The 16,186-nt window shown below is 40.8% G+C and overlaps 1 protein-coding gene across 1 annotated transcript; it reads left to right on the top strand.

The window, feature by feature from the left end:
* The first annotated feature begins 765 nt into the window (after positions 1-765).
* On the top strand, positions 766-16,186 carry st6galnac (ST6 (alpha-N-acetyl-neuraminyl-2,3-beta-galactosyl-1,3)-N-acetylgalactosaminide alpha-2,6-sialyltransferase). Its single transcript, XM_063482479.1, has 10 exons — positions 766-893; positions 1,837-2,156; positions 6,922-7,216; positions 9,703-9,868; positions 10,955-11,129; positions 11,227-11,365; positions 11,453-11,556; positions 13,044-13,127; positions 13,422-13,521; positions 14,202-16,186. Exons 2-10 carry the CDS (start codon positions 2,029-2,031, stop codon positions 14,370-14,372), a joined length of 1,362 nt encoding a protein of 453 aa, XP_063338549.1. The 5' UTR covers positions 766-893; positions 1,837-2,028; the 3' UTR covers positions 14,373-16,186.

The raw sequence follows: 16,186 nt of genomic DNA, 5'->3' as shown, positions 1-16,186 counted from the left end.
GTCGATGTAATTTTGGTTGGAGAGTGCAAAACAAAAAGCGAGCTTTATTTTAAAAAACTGATTCATGAAAGGTACAAAACTAGGAAAACAAGAAGATACTGGAGAAAAAGGAAAAAACAGACAAAGCAAGGTTAAAAAAACTAGATAAGAGCAGACCAGGAAACAAGAGAGATGACATGAGAAAGGAAGTGACAGGAAGTAACTCCATGAAGACAAACTCAACATGAAGATGGAGAGGTCAGAGGAACTGGAGTAACTTGAACCACAAACGAGCAACAAAATCAACAAAATCACACAGGCTGTGTCAGGGAGTGTGATTACCAGACACTGATTCGTTATGGTTGTACTTCAAATATCCTAAATAAATGTGGATGAGGAGGAGATTTTCTGCACGGCAAGAGATCCAAGGAGAGAAATAGATGTGACTCAAATGGGGCTTTTCTCACTTCTGTACAGGTACATGTAACACACACAAAGCGTCTAACTCGTGACACATTACCACATTTTGCACCATGCCAACCACAAGAATCAAATGTTAAGACACGCTGCATGAGAGCTCGTGCATCAGGGCTTTTGTCAGTGTAGACAAGCTAATCTGTTTTCCTCTGAGTGTTTCTGAGCTGCCTGCTCATGTCTCACTAACTTTATTGCTGCCTGCAGTGGGTTCCCTCCCCTCTTCCTCCCCTCCTCTCATGCTCTGGAGTTCAGGGGGTTGACCAATTGCCAGCAGCTGTTGCTCATTTCACAATGGTCCCGCCCATACAGTGCAAGGCAGGCAGCACAGCCGCTTCACAGTAGATGAGCAATAGAGAGCTAAGTTAGAGGAATATGTCTCCACTGTGAGCACCAGAAAGGAAATACTTAGAGCAAAGGAAACAGGAGCTCAGCTGCTGGTGAGTGAATCTTCATGTTTCTTCATTTCTCAAAAGTATTCAGAGGTTTTTTGAAGAGGTTTCTGTTTCTCAGAGTCCTCTCATTAAAGGAAGGCCGATTGAGTCATGATTTGTCACAGTCTGATGCATGTGCTTTTTGTTTCCTCTTTGATATTTTGCTCTAAGTCTCTGTCAGACATGTTATGAATTACTGGATCACTTTTGCGATGTTTTACTGTGTAAAAAAACTCCAGTTTTTGTGTTGTGGAAGTGCTAATTCGCTCTGTTATAACTGCTATCAGAGATGCTGGAGTTTATCACATTCTTTCCATTCCCCATTTAGAGACTCAGCCAGGACTCCCACATGCCTAGGAACCTATCTCTCTCTCTCTCTCACTCTCACACACAGACACACAGAGTCATCAGTGGACGTATTTATCAGTTTCTGGACTTTTAAGAAAAGCAGCTCTGGACTTGAGAGACGTTTAGTGCGCAGACTGAGTTTATTACAGAGGGGTGCAGCTCACCGCTCAGTGCTAATGCAACTTCTTCTAAGAGTTGGAGAAACATGTTGAGTTGACCAAAGCATGAAAGACGGCGGTTTCCTGTAAGATAACATTTCAGGCTTCCTGTATTTTTCAGCTGAAGCTATGGTCATCCCCCCCAACCCCAGCCTCCTTATTTTTCCTCTAAAAATATGTTGAGCAAAGTTTAAATGTGTGAAGCTGCAGTGTTTCCTCTCTTGTCTGTAAGAAGACTGTAAGAGCAGAAAGTAGATAAGTAAGAGCAGGATGTAAAAGGAGATGAAGATTGTGACCCTGAGCTTTGTGTTCAGGGGCATGAAGGCAAAGACTTCATTAAAAAGGGATTATTTGGCACTCTGTTGACGCTGAAAGATAAAGTTTCCCCTCCTGAGTCTTTGCCCTCGTTCCAACTCTCTCTTTCTATCTGCCTCTCGCTGTAGCTGTGTTGAGAGAAGCTCAGAGGAGAGCCCAGATCCTGTCGTGGGTAAATCCCCTGCCGTCGACAGTTGCCCTGTCGAGTGGCACAGCGTTCACGTCCTCTTGCTCCTCATGTTCCTGGGAGCTGAGCGGAGGGCAGGGCGAGGAGACACAGCCTGCCAGCCGGAGTCACAAGCACTGTGATTGGGATTGGGATGGGGCTGCACAGGAGGCTGCTTTTTGCCGTGCTCACGGTCTCGTGCGTCCTTATTGTCTACATTCTGGCTTTGACCCTGGAGAGGCCTCTGGTGCCTCTCTACGACTTCATACAGAGGGCAAGCAGGTGAGTTCAGACTTTCACTTTGAATCTCAGATATGATAAGATAGATATGAATCTTCTTTGACTTGTAGACATTTTTGTGCATCATCTTTGCGCTTTTGGGGCACACAGGAGTACAGTGATCCTAAACGAATGATTTAGATTCAGCTCATCGTGTTTCATCTGCCGAAGATCAGAATAAAGGGGGGACAAAACTCAAAGTTGCAGCTCAGACCTGAAAGGGAAAAAATACTGAGTGTCACCTGATGACTTGAACAAGGAACTAACTGCCAGGTGTGGATTTCAGGAAGGCAACCCAATATTTATAACATGTGCACTTGACACTTTCTTTAAAAGAAAATGCTATAATCAGCAAGGCAACAATACCTCTGATGAAGAAAGACACCACTGAGTTTATATAAACTCCAAGATATGAATATGAATGGATATAAATATTGGTCTGCTCAGTTATGGTTAAAAACTGAGTTATTTTGGTCAGTATGGAGATTTAAAGCATGACATCCAAACATGTTCGATGCTCTCAGAAGGGAAATGGGGGACCGATGACACGTTTGGGATGTACGTGATGAAAATTTGACACATGTGAGCAGTTAAAGTACAGAAACTGAAAGTAGTGCTTGCATATTTAAGCAGGTTTATTCTCCCAAATAAAAGCTATGAAAGCAGCCTGATATTAGACTGAATCCTTAATTCGTTAAACCTGATTCTCATGTCTCGAACCATGTGGGCGCAAGAGAGGACGTGAGATAAAATCATGTCAGTATGTGCGTTCATTCAGTCATGATGATGCTGAACAGGGGAAAGCTGAAGAATTAAAAGCAACACAGAAAGCCGAGAAGCCTCGCTGCATTACACGTCACGATGTTCTGACATCCGTGGACTTAACCAAGGCTTTCGTTTACATCACCGGCCCTGAATTCTCAAAAAATATCCAAGACACTTAAAAGCAAAAAACATTAACAAAGAGTTAGGCTCAGTTTCAGATCCCCTCGCGCTTTATTCCAGGGTAAAGGTGCAGCACATTTTAAAAGCCACACTTTTCCCCTGCATCTGTAAACCATTAAGAGAACATGGCCATAAAGTGATGCACATGATGACCAGTAATAAAATCTTAAGTACACCAACTGTTATGTGGACGCATCAGAAATGCTTGCAGGGCAGTTAAATATGTAACACATTTAATGCTGCGGAGTACGAGCAGCAGAAAGGAACCGACCTTTGGACTTCATTGGGGTCTTTGAGCTTCTTTTGGGCGTGGCCCTTATCAAACTGTTGTCACAAAACTACTGTTAACAACAGGTGAAACACTCACAGCAAAAAGGCCATAAAAAAGTGCAAGAAGACATTTATAATACTCATATAATCTCAAAGTAATAGATAACTCTAAAAACGACATTTTATTGCTGTTTATTAGTTTTACAAATTCTTCGGCACTCTTAAACAAGGGTCAGTGGATGCCAGGATGTCTGTCACTCGATATCCTGGGTACGTGGAAGCCCTGAAAAACTTGTCTTTTTAATGTTTGCATTAAGAAGAATACAAATAGAAATCTAGAGACTGAGACCTGTCTGTATTGTTAGAGAAAAACCTTCTCATTCAAGGTCCAAGAAGGGTATTAAGAAGTTAAACATTAAGCAGCAAACACCGACACATCCCAGGTTTACTCCCAATGTTTTGATATACTGGTGTTACTACCAGCACAATACTTGGAAAAGCTCACCAGTACACAAGGAGCATTATAACAGTGATTCCCACAACATCTGCACCATTCAAATATCGTATGATCTTTTTTTTTTAAATGCAAGTCTTTAGAGTTACAGATGTTGCTAATGATGTTTTAAAGTTCTTTATCTTTAAAAATATTTTGTCTGCATGACGATGTTCTTTTCCTGGTCAAAACTGGATCTGTGAAAATAAAAACTGACGCTTTCCAGTCTGAACTAAATTTATGCATTTTTATCTTTTTGAATAAGCATAAAGCTTCAGTTTCATTTCAGCTATTTAATCCTATTGTTAAAAACAAGAAACTCTGATGATGACACGAGTGAGTTATTAAACAGGATTGCCTTATCCACTCTCAGCTCCCCTGGACATGCACACGATTGGGCAAAAGGGGACTTTAACACCTGAAAAGAAACTAAACATGACCAGTTAATTCACCTTTATGTGAAAATCAGGTATTTATCAATATTGTGCACTGAAAATATGGTGCTACGTACCTCTTGAATCAGTCGTCTGGATCGTATTTTCCAGCTAAACATTAACATTTTTAAGCCTCAGCTGCCTTCAGTTAAACTCTTGCATTTTCCATCCTGAAAACGACACTGCCTAAGAATTTGGTACAGTGACCTCCTTGTAAAGGGGGGAAAAAAGAGAAGAAAAGGCGGCTTTCCCTCCCTGAACACTCAGAACATGTCAGGTTCAGACAACAGTCCACATGTAGAGCTGTATCAGACGGTGCAGTGAAACTGGTCTGAAGGGTTAAACTCTGAGATCATAAGTGGTACGAGGAGTTTTCTGTAACTGGCACTTATCCCCCTCCCTTCCACTTGTGTCATTGTGGTTTCAACAAAGGAGCCACACAGCGCTCCGGCCACACTAATGAAAAAAATCCCCTGGAGTTATTTCACTGGAGGTGGTCTCTCACACACGTATGTGAAATGTAAGCTTTGTAGCGACGGGCAGCGGTCCAGGTTTAAAAAGCCGACGGGTCCACATTAGATGCATTAAATCAAGGGGGTGGAGAAAAGATGGCTACTTTCTAAGGGGGCTGTTTGAGACACTCAGGAGTGAGTGTGGGCTTTTTGAGCTCAGAGGTCTCTGATTTTAAAAGATCTGAATGCCTTTTGTAAGAATCACAATGTGAATGTCCTCTTCACTCGCCTGCAGCTGCTTTAGTCTGGAACTGGAGGTTAAGATCATGAATTTAGACACTGAAGCAAAAGATATTTTACAGCCATTGGTGTTAAAGCCTCATGTAGAAACGTGAAATGGTCAAAGAGCAGAAACCTGAAATCCCCATAAGATACACAATGGGGCCCTGTGCACAGAGAAGTAAAAGGCCCCAATTCCCACCTTTGAGACTCCTTGTGATGAGTGACGGCTGTTTTTTGGGTTTTTTTTGTCTGTTTTGAAGTCAAAAGATGACTGCTCCTTCCAAATGCAGTCGTTTATATTTGGTAGGATGGCTCAGTGACACCGGCACGGAACAGGAAAGCATAAAAGATAAAAATTAAATATGTACCGAGTCCAAACAAGACCCCAGCAGCTGTGGTTTCTGTGCACGCTGTGTAAACACAATTGATTAGAACGATGAGTTAAGCCAACCTAACAGGGTGGAACTCTCCCAGTCTTTTATTAATTTTATTCTGTTGTAGAAGTTTGCAGTTTGCCCTCTGACTGTAATGCGGCAGTTAGTGAGTGTGTCTCCTTTCTGGAACAATAACAGCTTTCAGTAAATGTGGTTATTAATGTTTTGGCTCAAATTGCAGTGTGATGAGTTCAATTTTGATAACATGGCAGAGGAATGAGGAAAAAAAACTGGCTTCCACGCACGACTACAAGTTGGTATAAAAAGAGGCGCAGGGGTGGAGGAGGTGGTTGCCAAGCAGCTTGCAGGCTCAGCCGGGAGAATTGGACTAAAATGGTGTAACCAGATCGCCCTGTACGAGATTCACCAACTGAGTATGTCAGGATCTGAGCTTTGTGACTCTGAAACACTTGATAAAGACGTCCAGAGGCTTCCCGATAGTTCAAATAATGGTCAGCTAATGCTTGATGCTCAGAGAAAACAAAGTATTGATATATGAGAGGAAATTTTCTTTAAAAGAAACATGTAAAATACAGAGCAGCCACCAGGCTCATAAAATAATTATACCACAATTATCGCAATATCACACTTTAGCACACAGGATTTTACAGGGAGAATAAAGCAGAAGTTTTAAGGTGAGCAATGAGACTTTTACATCTCATGACTTTGGTTTCACTTGTTGTTTCTCCTTATGTTACCAGTTACTTACCAAAAATAATATTTATCAAGAGTAAGGTGGGAAAAACACTGATATCAATACTCAATAACTTAACAGATTAAAAATATCAGTTTTTATTATTGAAATCTCTGTGTTGGCTCTTTCCACCTGCCTAAATGTGATCTCTTTCTGCCTTTCTCTGCTTTACAACAGCACACACTTTGGATTAATTATCTTATGAAACATGACATGTAAAAGCAACATTTGAGTGTGGGAAACTTTCTCCATCGGTGGTTGTAAATAAGCAACCGAGTGAGGAAAGCACAAATGCTCTGACGTGAAAAGACATGAACAACAAAAGACTTCGTTCTCATGTAGGCGTCAACTTTTTATTGTGTGGATTATTTTATTTATTTTTGTGATGTGGGCGTTTTTGCTTTGGTTTCACTTCCAGGATTATCTTAAATATGAAAAAAAAATCATTCCAAGCACTTGAACATGCGACTTCCCATTTTGTGCATTAAATGGAAAAAAACATGCTCATGCACGTAATAGTTCCCTTTATCCATGCTAATGACATTTTCAAAGAAAACTAATTAAAATGCACACATAGGAGCAGCTCGTATCATAAGATAACCCTCACACCACTTTTTAATGTGAATTTGTGATTTTCATATTTTATTCCCGGCTGCCACAATAGGCATATTAGTTGGAAGTTGAAAATAATGTGGAGCTGTCCTTTGACTCTTACTTGGTATGTGTTACATATGATGTGTCGGTAACTGTTCTGTCTCCCGCAGCGTCTCATCCGAGGAGCCTCTCGACGGGCCGAGCAACAATGCCCACTTGACCTTCCTGCCCCCAGTGCCCAGCTCGCATCCAGACAGGGATGTAGGGAATTTGTTCCTAAAGCATCACAAAGTGCAAAAACAAGACCTGGATAAGGAGACATCCAAGTCCAGATCTGATGATGCCAATAATAAAACCAGGATCAATACCAAACGGCCTACAGTGAAGCCTGCTCGGCCAGCCAAACCTACGGACCCTCCCTTCATAGGAGACTCGTACATGAGCGAAGACGTCCCTTCACAGACGGTGAGTTCTCCTTAACTGTGCTTAGTCTGCTGGCTTTGATTTCATCTGCTGCTGAAAATTAAACCCCCTGAGAGCAAAACGTTTATCTGATTTCAGCAGCTGTCAAAGAAATGTTTGCTGTTTTTAATCCAGGAATCTGAAATCTAATCTGTCTGTATTTTACAGGCTGTTTTCCCTGTGACATATATGTCTGCGCAGTTTGTCCTCTGTCTGTAATATGGCAGACAAATCGAGACATCTGTGTCGAGGTCTCGATTTGTACAACTTCCTCTACATTTGTTTCTTGTTGTGCTTCTTCTCTCTTTGCCGTGCTGTTGTGCATATTGTACAGGATGTAATGTTTGCGTGGGTCCTGCATGTAGCCCTGCAAAAACACTCAAAAGAACTGGACAACATGCAGAACAGCACAATCAAAGACCTCAGAATGACAGGGCGAGATAACAGGAAGTGAAACCACATGTACTGATACACAAAAATATTTTCTCATGTTCCGTTGACATGGACAGTATGTAATTTGGCCACAAATAGAAGTGCATACTCTACCAAATGAATGTCATGTTTTCAGTGAATGGTAAATGTGCTGGTACTTTCTACTCAGTTTGGGCACTCGAAGCACTTTCACCCACTTATACAGCACTTTTATCTGTGGATGTGCAAGGTGAAGCTCAAGACTCATGATCTTGCTCAGGGATATTTTGTCACGTAGACAGTACGAGCTGGGGATCGATCCAAAAACAACACAAACCATAATTTCCTTAGGGATTAATAAAGTATTCTGGTACTGTGGCTCATTCATGTTTTAAATAAACAACAATTAAGCTCTTTGGCGACAGACGATATATCAGACTTTCATATTCACAAATCCACACAAATAATAAAGGTAAACATCATCGTTATGGTGACTGACTGATGTGGTGAGAAAAAAGCCAGCGGGTAATAAAAGTTGTAATTTGAACCCTATAAACCAGCGGTGCCCATCACATGACTTGGTTTATCATCCCTGCAGCACTGTCACACATCTGCTTTTATTCGGGGCTGAGATGTTGTCATAGGGCGGCTGCCATGGTTACGGGGTGGATTTGTTTTTTCCAGTAAATGTTTAATAGAAATATGTTTCATGTTTTTTTTTTTTTTTTTTTTTTTATGGAGCCTGACTTCCACATTTCCTTACTATGAGCACAAAGTCATGGTGTCATGACGATGGAGGAGTGTAAGCAGATTAATTATCAACTCTGCCTGTTATGGATGATATTGCATGATTTTGTAAGACTTTAATGATGAGGCCATATCATAAAACGCCTCTGTCAGTGCGCCCCAGGGCAGCTGTGGCTGCAATGTAGCTCGCCATCACCAGTGTGTGAATGTGTGGATGACTGAATGTAGTGTAAAGCGCTTTGGGGTCCTTAGGGACTAAGTAAAGCGCTATACAAATACAGGCCATTTACCATATCACTGACAAATGCCTTTGTTAAATTGCAAAACCTATTCAGTCATGTTTTCTTATTAACGGTGCATTTTGGTGTTGAATGTTTAATTTTTTTCTTTGGTTTTTATCTGTTGAAATGAATGCTTTCGATCCGACTCAGGTTACTTCATTTTTCCTCTGAGGCTACTGTTATTGTGATATAGATATCTAAAAAAAAAAAATGAGGTCATAGATGACCCTACACTGTCATTTTGGTCTCTAAAATAGCGTCTGTTGCTTGAGGGTTACCCAGCAGCCAAGCTGATATATTTAGTGAGTCAAGTTTATTAAGATGCCTGAATTGATAAGAAAGCAGGCGTCTGTTGCTCAGGCGGTACACGTTTATCACCCACTAACTGAAGCGCAGATCGGTTAGATCAGCAATCCAGTTTTATCCAACAAGTTACTGAACAAAGAGTGAAAAGCTTGTGCGCGCGAGCATGTGTGTTGAAGTATTTAAAGTATATTAATAAAGAGCTATGTGACTGTGCATGATTGGCTGCAGTATGAGGCACTTTTAAAGCTCTTAGTTTCCCTGACTATCATCCACTCACTTTCAGTGGTTAGATTTTCTTTGAGTACCCTTCTCTGATAACATCTGCATGTATTTTCTTATCTGTTATTTCCACTCTTGTATTTCACTCAAACAGAATATTTCTCCTCCACTAACATCTACTTCCTTGTCTACATGTGTATATACTTGTAAGTTTGCTGATGGAAAAAAAACAAACAAACAATGTCTGCCTCTGTGTGTTACGTCATGCCTCATGCTGGATGAAACCTCCAGTATCTGTCCTGTCGTTAGCCCTGTTCTCTCTCCGCTCTGTAATTACCAGGTAATTGCACCCAGTGAGACTCTTATCAGGAGGTCAATATTGAGGTTGAACTTCCTGCCGAGTGAAAGTAATGATGCTGGCTTCGTAACGATCGTGAGGGACGTGCAGTAACTGCATTTAGGTCTGGAGGTAGGAGTGTCTGCATGAGGTCTGATAACAGTTATGTTGGTGTCTGCTCCACACAGGGCTGTCCAGACAGCATCCGAAGTCGGGTGGGGAAAACTGAATTTGGAGAGCGATTTCTGGAAAGTATTCCAGTTTTGCAGTGGGCCAAACACGCGACACCCGAACAGCACCGGCGTCTGAGCCGTTATCCAGGAGCACACGGCTGGGGAGGGATCGATTACAACAGTGAGATTTTGATTTTACCTAATTTTTTTCCTTTCATTTCATTGATTGCTCCTTTTGAACTCTTCAGTTTCTTGTGAAACTTATTTTAATGCAGCCATCACGACTCTGCAATTTTTCTCTACCCAACCAAATGAAGCTTTTTTTTTTTTTTTTTTTTATCCTCACCTCTGTGTCCAGATTTTTATTCTTAGACTTTATTGAAGCAGCTTTGCATGATTCCATGATTCAAAATAATCTTGTTTATCTTATGCTGGGCCTTGATGCACCCACACACCACCCACCCAGTTCCATATAAATACACCCACGCTGTGACATCAAAGAATTTTAATAAAACTGTCAGGATCCGACTGTTTAGATCAAACCTGAGCTTTTGCCTCATACTTAGACTGACATCATCATTTGTAACGTTGTAACATCCACCGTTCTAACAGCACATAATGGGAAAACAAGGAAAATATAATCGGTCAAAATAGGTAAAATTCAACTAATTGTATTTTTTTTTTTTTTTTTTTAATATAAAGCTGGATTCACCCCAGTTCAAAATGAGGTGCATATGTGTCCTGGTTTCTTTTCTTTTTTTTCTTTTTTTTTGTTTTGTTTTGTTTTTTTGTTTTATTTAAACATACATTGACATACCCTGGTCCTGAAAATAAAAGCATTTAAATTTTATTTTGAAAAAGGAGTGTCTTTATTATATAAAACAGACAAAAAAACACAAAACTGAAAATGTAAATTCAGCAATACACCGTAAATTTACAGTAAATGTACACCAATACATTAAACAATTGTTCAGGCTGAATAATCCACAATAACTCTCTGGCAGGAAAATATCCTCCTCTAACTATCCTATAAGAGCCAGACGTAGGACTACAAGTACTTCTGGATAATTTCATTGAGGAAATGCTGGTCTCATCACAGCAAAGACTTTTATCATAGAGATAAAAGCAGCTTCCCGTCTGTGTGCCCACATGGAGCCTCTGGGATTTTTTTTCTGTTCTTTCAGGACAGTCAAATGACTGAATCTGTGTGTGGGTGCAAATATTAAACAAATCTTACCAGATTTAATCAGTTCTTTTGTGCCAACAGCACTGGTGGAAACACTCTCTGTCCTCAACTCTCCTGCTAACTGGCAGATGTTGGACAACTGGAAGGCTCCTGGCAATAAGTCAGCGTGCAGTCGCTGTGCAGTGGTGGGGAATGGAGGGATACTGAAGAACTCCCAGAAAGGGAAGGAGATCGACAGCCATCACTATGTCTTCAGGTAGGTTCTGACTCCTTCCTTTCATTAATAATGAAAATATAAGAAAAATAATGCTGATTCTATTTATTATGTGTCTCTGGATTGTTGTGGTCTTCAGGACCAACGGGGCAATCATTAAGGGCTTTGAGGAGGACGTAGGGTCTCGGACCACCCACTACACGTTCTCCACAAACACGCTGATGAATTCCATGTTGAGCTACGCAGGTGTCGGGTACAGACGACCCCCCATGTCTAAGGTGAGGACGGAAATAAACATCTGTCTTTATTAAGTGACGACGTTAAAACGGTCTTGTCATGCTCGGCTGCTCCCTCCTCTCAAACAGGAAACGCGGTACATTTTCCTGCCGGATCACGACCGAGACTACCTTCTGATGAAAGCGGCGGCGACGCACACCCTGGTGGACAGGGGGCGTGAGAAGGGCAAAAAGTAAGCAACACTTTACAGACTGCAGCTTCAGTCCTGTTTTCTTCTGCGTTACCCGTTTTTAATTTGATTATTATCAGCATCAAGGCCCAAGGAGTGGAAGCGTCCTCTGGGTTAATCCACTACCACTAGCAGGAGTTCTCCACACTTTATGAAGTTTTATCAAAGTTTTTCTTTGGACACAAGCTGCTTTTTCACTCATTTTCAGTCTAATTGTTGTACCTGACCTTGTTCAGAGGAACAGTCATCTCACCAGAGAGCAGAACAAAAGGCAGACAACATCCAAAGAAGAGCATTGAATGTCCGTCAAGAAGCCTGGAGAAGTATTTCTAAAGACTACTGAAAGAAAGAAAGCTGAATCGCAGAGCTCAGACTGTGTTGAAGAATAAGTGTGGTCATAACAAATATTGACTTTCAAGCTCATTTAAATTGTACAAACTTGTTTTTTTGCCTGTATGTCTGCAACTCAAGACTTGCACAGTGTTACGGGTTCGAAATTGGTGGAGAGTACAAAACCAAGACAGTCCAGAAGGTCTGGGTCAAAGCAATCTTTATTGAAGTTCACGCGCGGGAAGACAGTCACTGCATACATCAGCAAGGGTCTTCCCCAAAATTATACTTCAGATTGCTTTTATAGCATCAGAGTATTATGACGCCCCATCTTGCGTTTACAATCACATAATTTGCATGTACAGAACATTTATGTATTTTAAGAATTAACTGCAGACACAGAAGTTCCTCTTTTGGCTTCTTCTTCCAAAGAAGGCAATAAACTCAGGCCTCTGTGGTCTCCAGGGGCTGGTCCTCTCCACTCGTCACCTGTTGTCAAGACAGAAGCTCCAGTGCAGTATGTTAACTGAGTGCCTTCAGGCCTCTACTTAAATCTGTTTCTAGGTTATATGTAATATATATATGTGTTTTGTAAGCATGTGTGCAATCTTTCTTAAGCTCCCAGCTTTCTTAACCGATGGATCACCCAGACATAGCGCTGAATGAAGCTTGTGACCTTTAATTACCTGGGAAAGCTTCAACTCTTTAGGCCATAGAGCTGCAATGTGTGTAAAGATATAACAATATAAAAATGGTTATGACTGCACCTGTGAAAGATTAATATGGTGTCAGTATGTTTAAATGTCTCAAGGCCATCTCAAAGTTATAAGCTGTGTGATTAATGCTATGACAAAGCTATGAAATATATTGTAATAATGAAGCAATTTTCCTTTATCCTCACAACAGCCAGCTATGTTTATGCAGAGGTGCAGAAACAGAGTCTTACTTTTTGGAAATATGATTGCTGAGATGAAGCAGATGATATTTCCTGCAGACAATCCAGCAAATTAAACCTGACTAGTCTGTATTTGTTTATAATGTCACAAGATCAAATATGTCAGAAGTGTCACTGCTTATCAGTGATCAGTTCTTTGAATGTTAATACTTGTGCTCTCCAGCAGTTGTGGTGTTTTTATAGTAATGCCGTATTTCCTTCACAGTCCAGTGAAGTACTTTGGTGAGGATGTGTCAGCAGAGAAGTTGAAGATGTACCATCCTGATTTCATCCGTTACCTCAGAAACAGGTGAGCAAATTGTCACTCGTGAAAGCAGAGCTCGTGTTTCAAAAGCTGTAAGTGGGATTAAAGGAGAAGCAGCGACTGAAACCAGAGAGAGTTGCTGAGGGAAGATCCCCACGCAGCCACACGAGGTCACCGTGTGTGTGTGTGTGTGTGTGTGTGTGTGTGTGTGTGTGTGTGTGTGTGTGTGTGTGTGTGTGTGTGTGTGTGTGTGTGTGTGTGTGTGAGAAACTTCAAGCTTCAGTTCCTGAAAGGCTCACAGTGCAGGCTTATTCATGTTTTATGATCTTTTTGTTTCAGATTCCTCAGATCTAGCACTCTGAAAAGCAGATTCAAAGACATCTACCGTCCATCGACCGGTGCCACGATGCTGCTGGCGGCGCTGCACAGATGTGATCAGGTACATTTCCAACAGTCTGTTGTTTACTTACCATGAGACAAGGCCGTACTTGCCCGATAGCGTGAGAATGTTTTGACGTTGAGCAGCTGAGCTGCGGAAGCTTGTGCTGCATTTTTGTTAAATTGCTGTGTGTCAAAAAGCCTCCACAGAGTTATGTTTTTGCTCTTTACTGTGGCGGCAGCAAGCCTTATACATCGTGCCCAGATTCCTCCGTATCCGGTATATTGTATATTTTATATATCTTATTTTGTTTACTTTATTTCATTTGTAAAACATGTATATACATACTATATACACACTCAAACACACACACGTAGAAAAACATATTTAGTATACACATTCAGTAATGTATATACCTTTACATATTGTACATATATTTATTACTTTTTAGATTAGCCATTTTTATATTTTGCTTGTTTTACATTATTGTATTTTGCACAACTCTGTTGCTTGTGAAGCTCGCACACAAGAATTTCACTCACATGTACTGTACCAGTGTACCTGCACATGTGATGTGACAATAAAAGTGATTTGATTTGATTTGATTTGATTGCACATGTTAAACCTGTTTTCCAGCCTGAGAAAATGAAAATGAGCCCAGTGGGTCAAATTGAACCAAAACTGGCATTCCGCAGTTTACGTGTCACAAGATTCCTAATCTATCTGTCTTTTGATTATAGGTAAGTGCGTACGGCTTCATGACCCCAGACTACAAGAAATACTCTGACCACTATTACGACAAAAACTATCACCCTGTGGGCTTCTACGCCAACCACGACCTGCGTATGGAGATGAATCTGTGGCAGCAGCTGCACAAGGCCGGCCTCATACGGCTCTACATGCGCAACTAAACCAGGATGATGAGAAATTTCATCACTCCATCTGCACGCGGATCACCAGCGTAGTCACAGGGAGACCTGTGACACTTCACAACTTTCTGAAATAAACGTAAAACCACAGATGATTTATTTTCATGAAGGAAATGATGATAAATTTGATTTCTAAAGGACAGCTGCTGTTATTGTTCAGCAGGGAGATCAGAGTTATGGGACTATTATTTGTTTTGCCTCTTTTTAAAGGAACCTTTCTGTCCTGGGAAGCATTATTTTGGTGACTGGTAGGGGGAAAATGGATCTTATTATGTTAATTTAAAAGAAAGAAGCGATTTTTGGATTAAAGGGCCCGCTGGTCTGGACCACGCAATCCTGTGACGGTAAATCCAAACGGTGTAAGCTGTGAGTCACAATCTCTAAGATACTGTCAGACTGTTAAGATGCTTTCAACAACCTCAAAGGGGAGCTCTTCTCCTCCTGCTCCTCCTCCTCCTCATCTTCTGTCATACATGGGCTCTTCCAGTGTTTCACTTACCTGCTGGTTAAACCATCTGTTTATGAGGGGCAACCAATAAGAAGAAAGGTGGCTTGAAGGAAGCTAACGTGGTTCATTTCAAACAGAGAATAAACTGAGGGGCTGCACCAGTGTAAGATTTACTTTGAACTGTGCTACTCTGGTAGAGTTCAAAATCATGACTGTAAATCTGGGAATCGGCAGAATACATCAGCTTTAGTTAGAGTTGAAACACTCCAGATATGCTATTTTTTTTTTTTAAGTGTTATTTCCTCTCTTTGAATAGATGGGCACAGATTCTTGTCTAGTTAAAGAGGGAACTGATTTGCTATTGTAAAAGTTTGATTGTTTTAAAATTATTTCATTATCTCTGCAGACAATCTGTGGTGTGTGATTTATGGTAATATTTGGCTTTCCTGTGAACCTTTCTGCTGCTGCTACAAGCTGAAGTGGGAACTGGAAATTGTCCCTTCTGTCTTGTTATGTATTTATTTTCAAACCAGCAAACCACCAAAAAAATGCTTACTCTGAGCACTTTAGATCGTATCATACAATCGGTCTCTGGCAAAGCTCAAGTTATTATTGCTTGACACAGCGAGACCGCTCTCGAGTTGGCAACGTGCTTAAAATATCCTGTCCCCGCCCTAAGTGACGGTCAGAGCACTGCTGGCAGTGACCACGGCCCATTTTTATGTGTTTTCTGTTTTTTCTGTGTGAGTTTACTGTGGAATGAAAAGGGAAATACTTCAATGACTGTGACTTTAAAGCTCACTGCAACAGATTATTGAAACAAATTAAGTATTTAGTTTAAGGGACTTAATTTATTCTCTTGTTTTAAACACATTTTAATTTCTTTTTTTTTAACACTTAATTACACTTTGTGGCCTCTACTGGACTTTCAGTGCCTTCAATGTGAAACAGCAGTTTGGGTTAATTACTGTAACTGAACTGAACTTTATTGCCAGACTCCTTCAGCTCTGACTCATCAGCTTCTATCTCTGAACTGACCGTGGGGGGTCTGCCCTCGACTACATGGATGTACTGTCTTCAAGCTTAAAGGGGATTTTATTGTATTTTATTAACAATACTACAAGTTTGAAGTGGAAGGAAGGTAACCAAACCAAAAACGGTCAAATCAGGGAATGTGTGTATTTAAAATTAGCCTTCTGTGTTATTAAATCAGTGCAGAAAAAGCAATGCAATATTTCCAGCATTTCTGCAAACTGTAGAGGGGAAGGGGACTTCTGGTTTATATACGGTGCAATGATTGATTGTGATTTTATCCTTTTTTAAAAAAATAAAATCCATATCTCAGTGA

This window comes from Pelmatolapia mariae, linkage group LG8, assembly GCF_036321145.2.
Source record: "Pelmatolapia mariae isolate MD_Pm_ZW linkage group LG8, Pm_UMD_F_2, whole genome shotgun sequence".
NCBI classification, from domain to species: domain Eukaryota; kingdom Metazoa; phylum Chordata; class Actinopteri; order Cichliformes; family Cichlidae; genus Pelmatolapia; species Pelmatolapia mariae.
The sequence above is the reverse complement of the archived record's forward strand: the minus strand, read 5'-3'. Positions and strand labels throughout refer to the sequence as shown.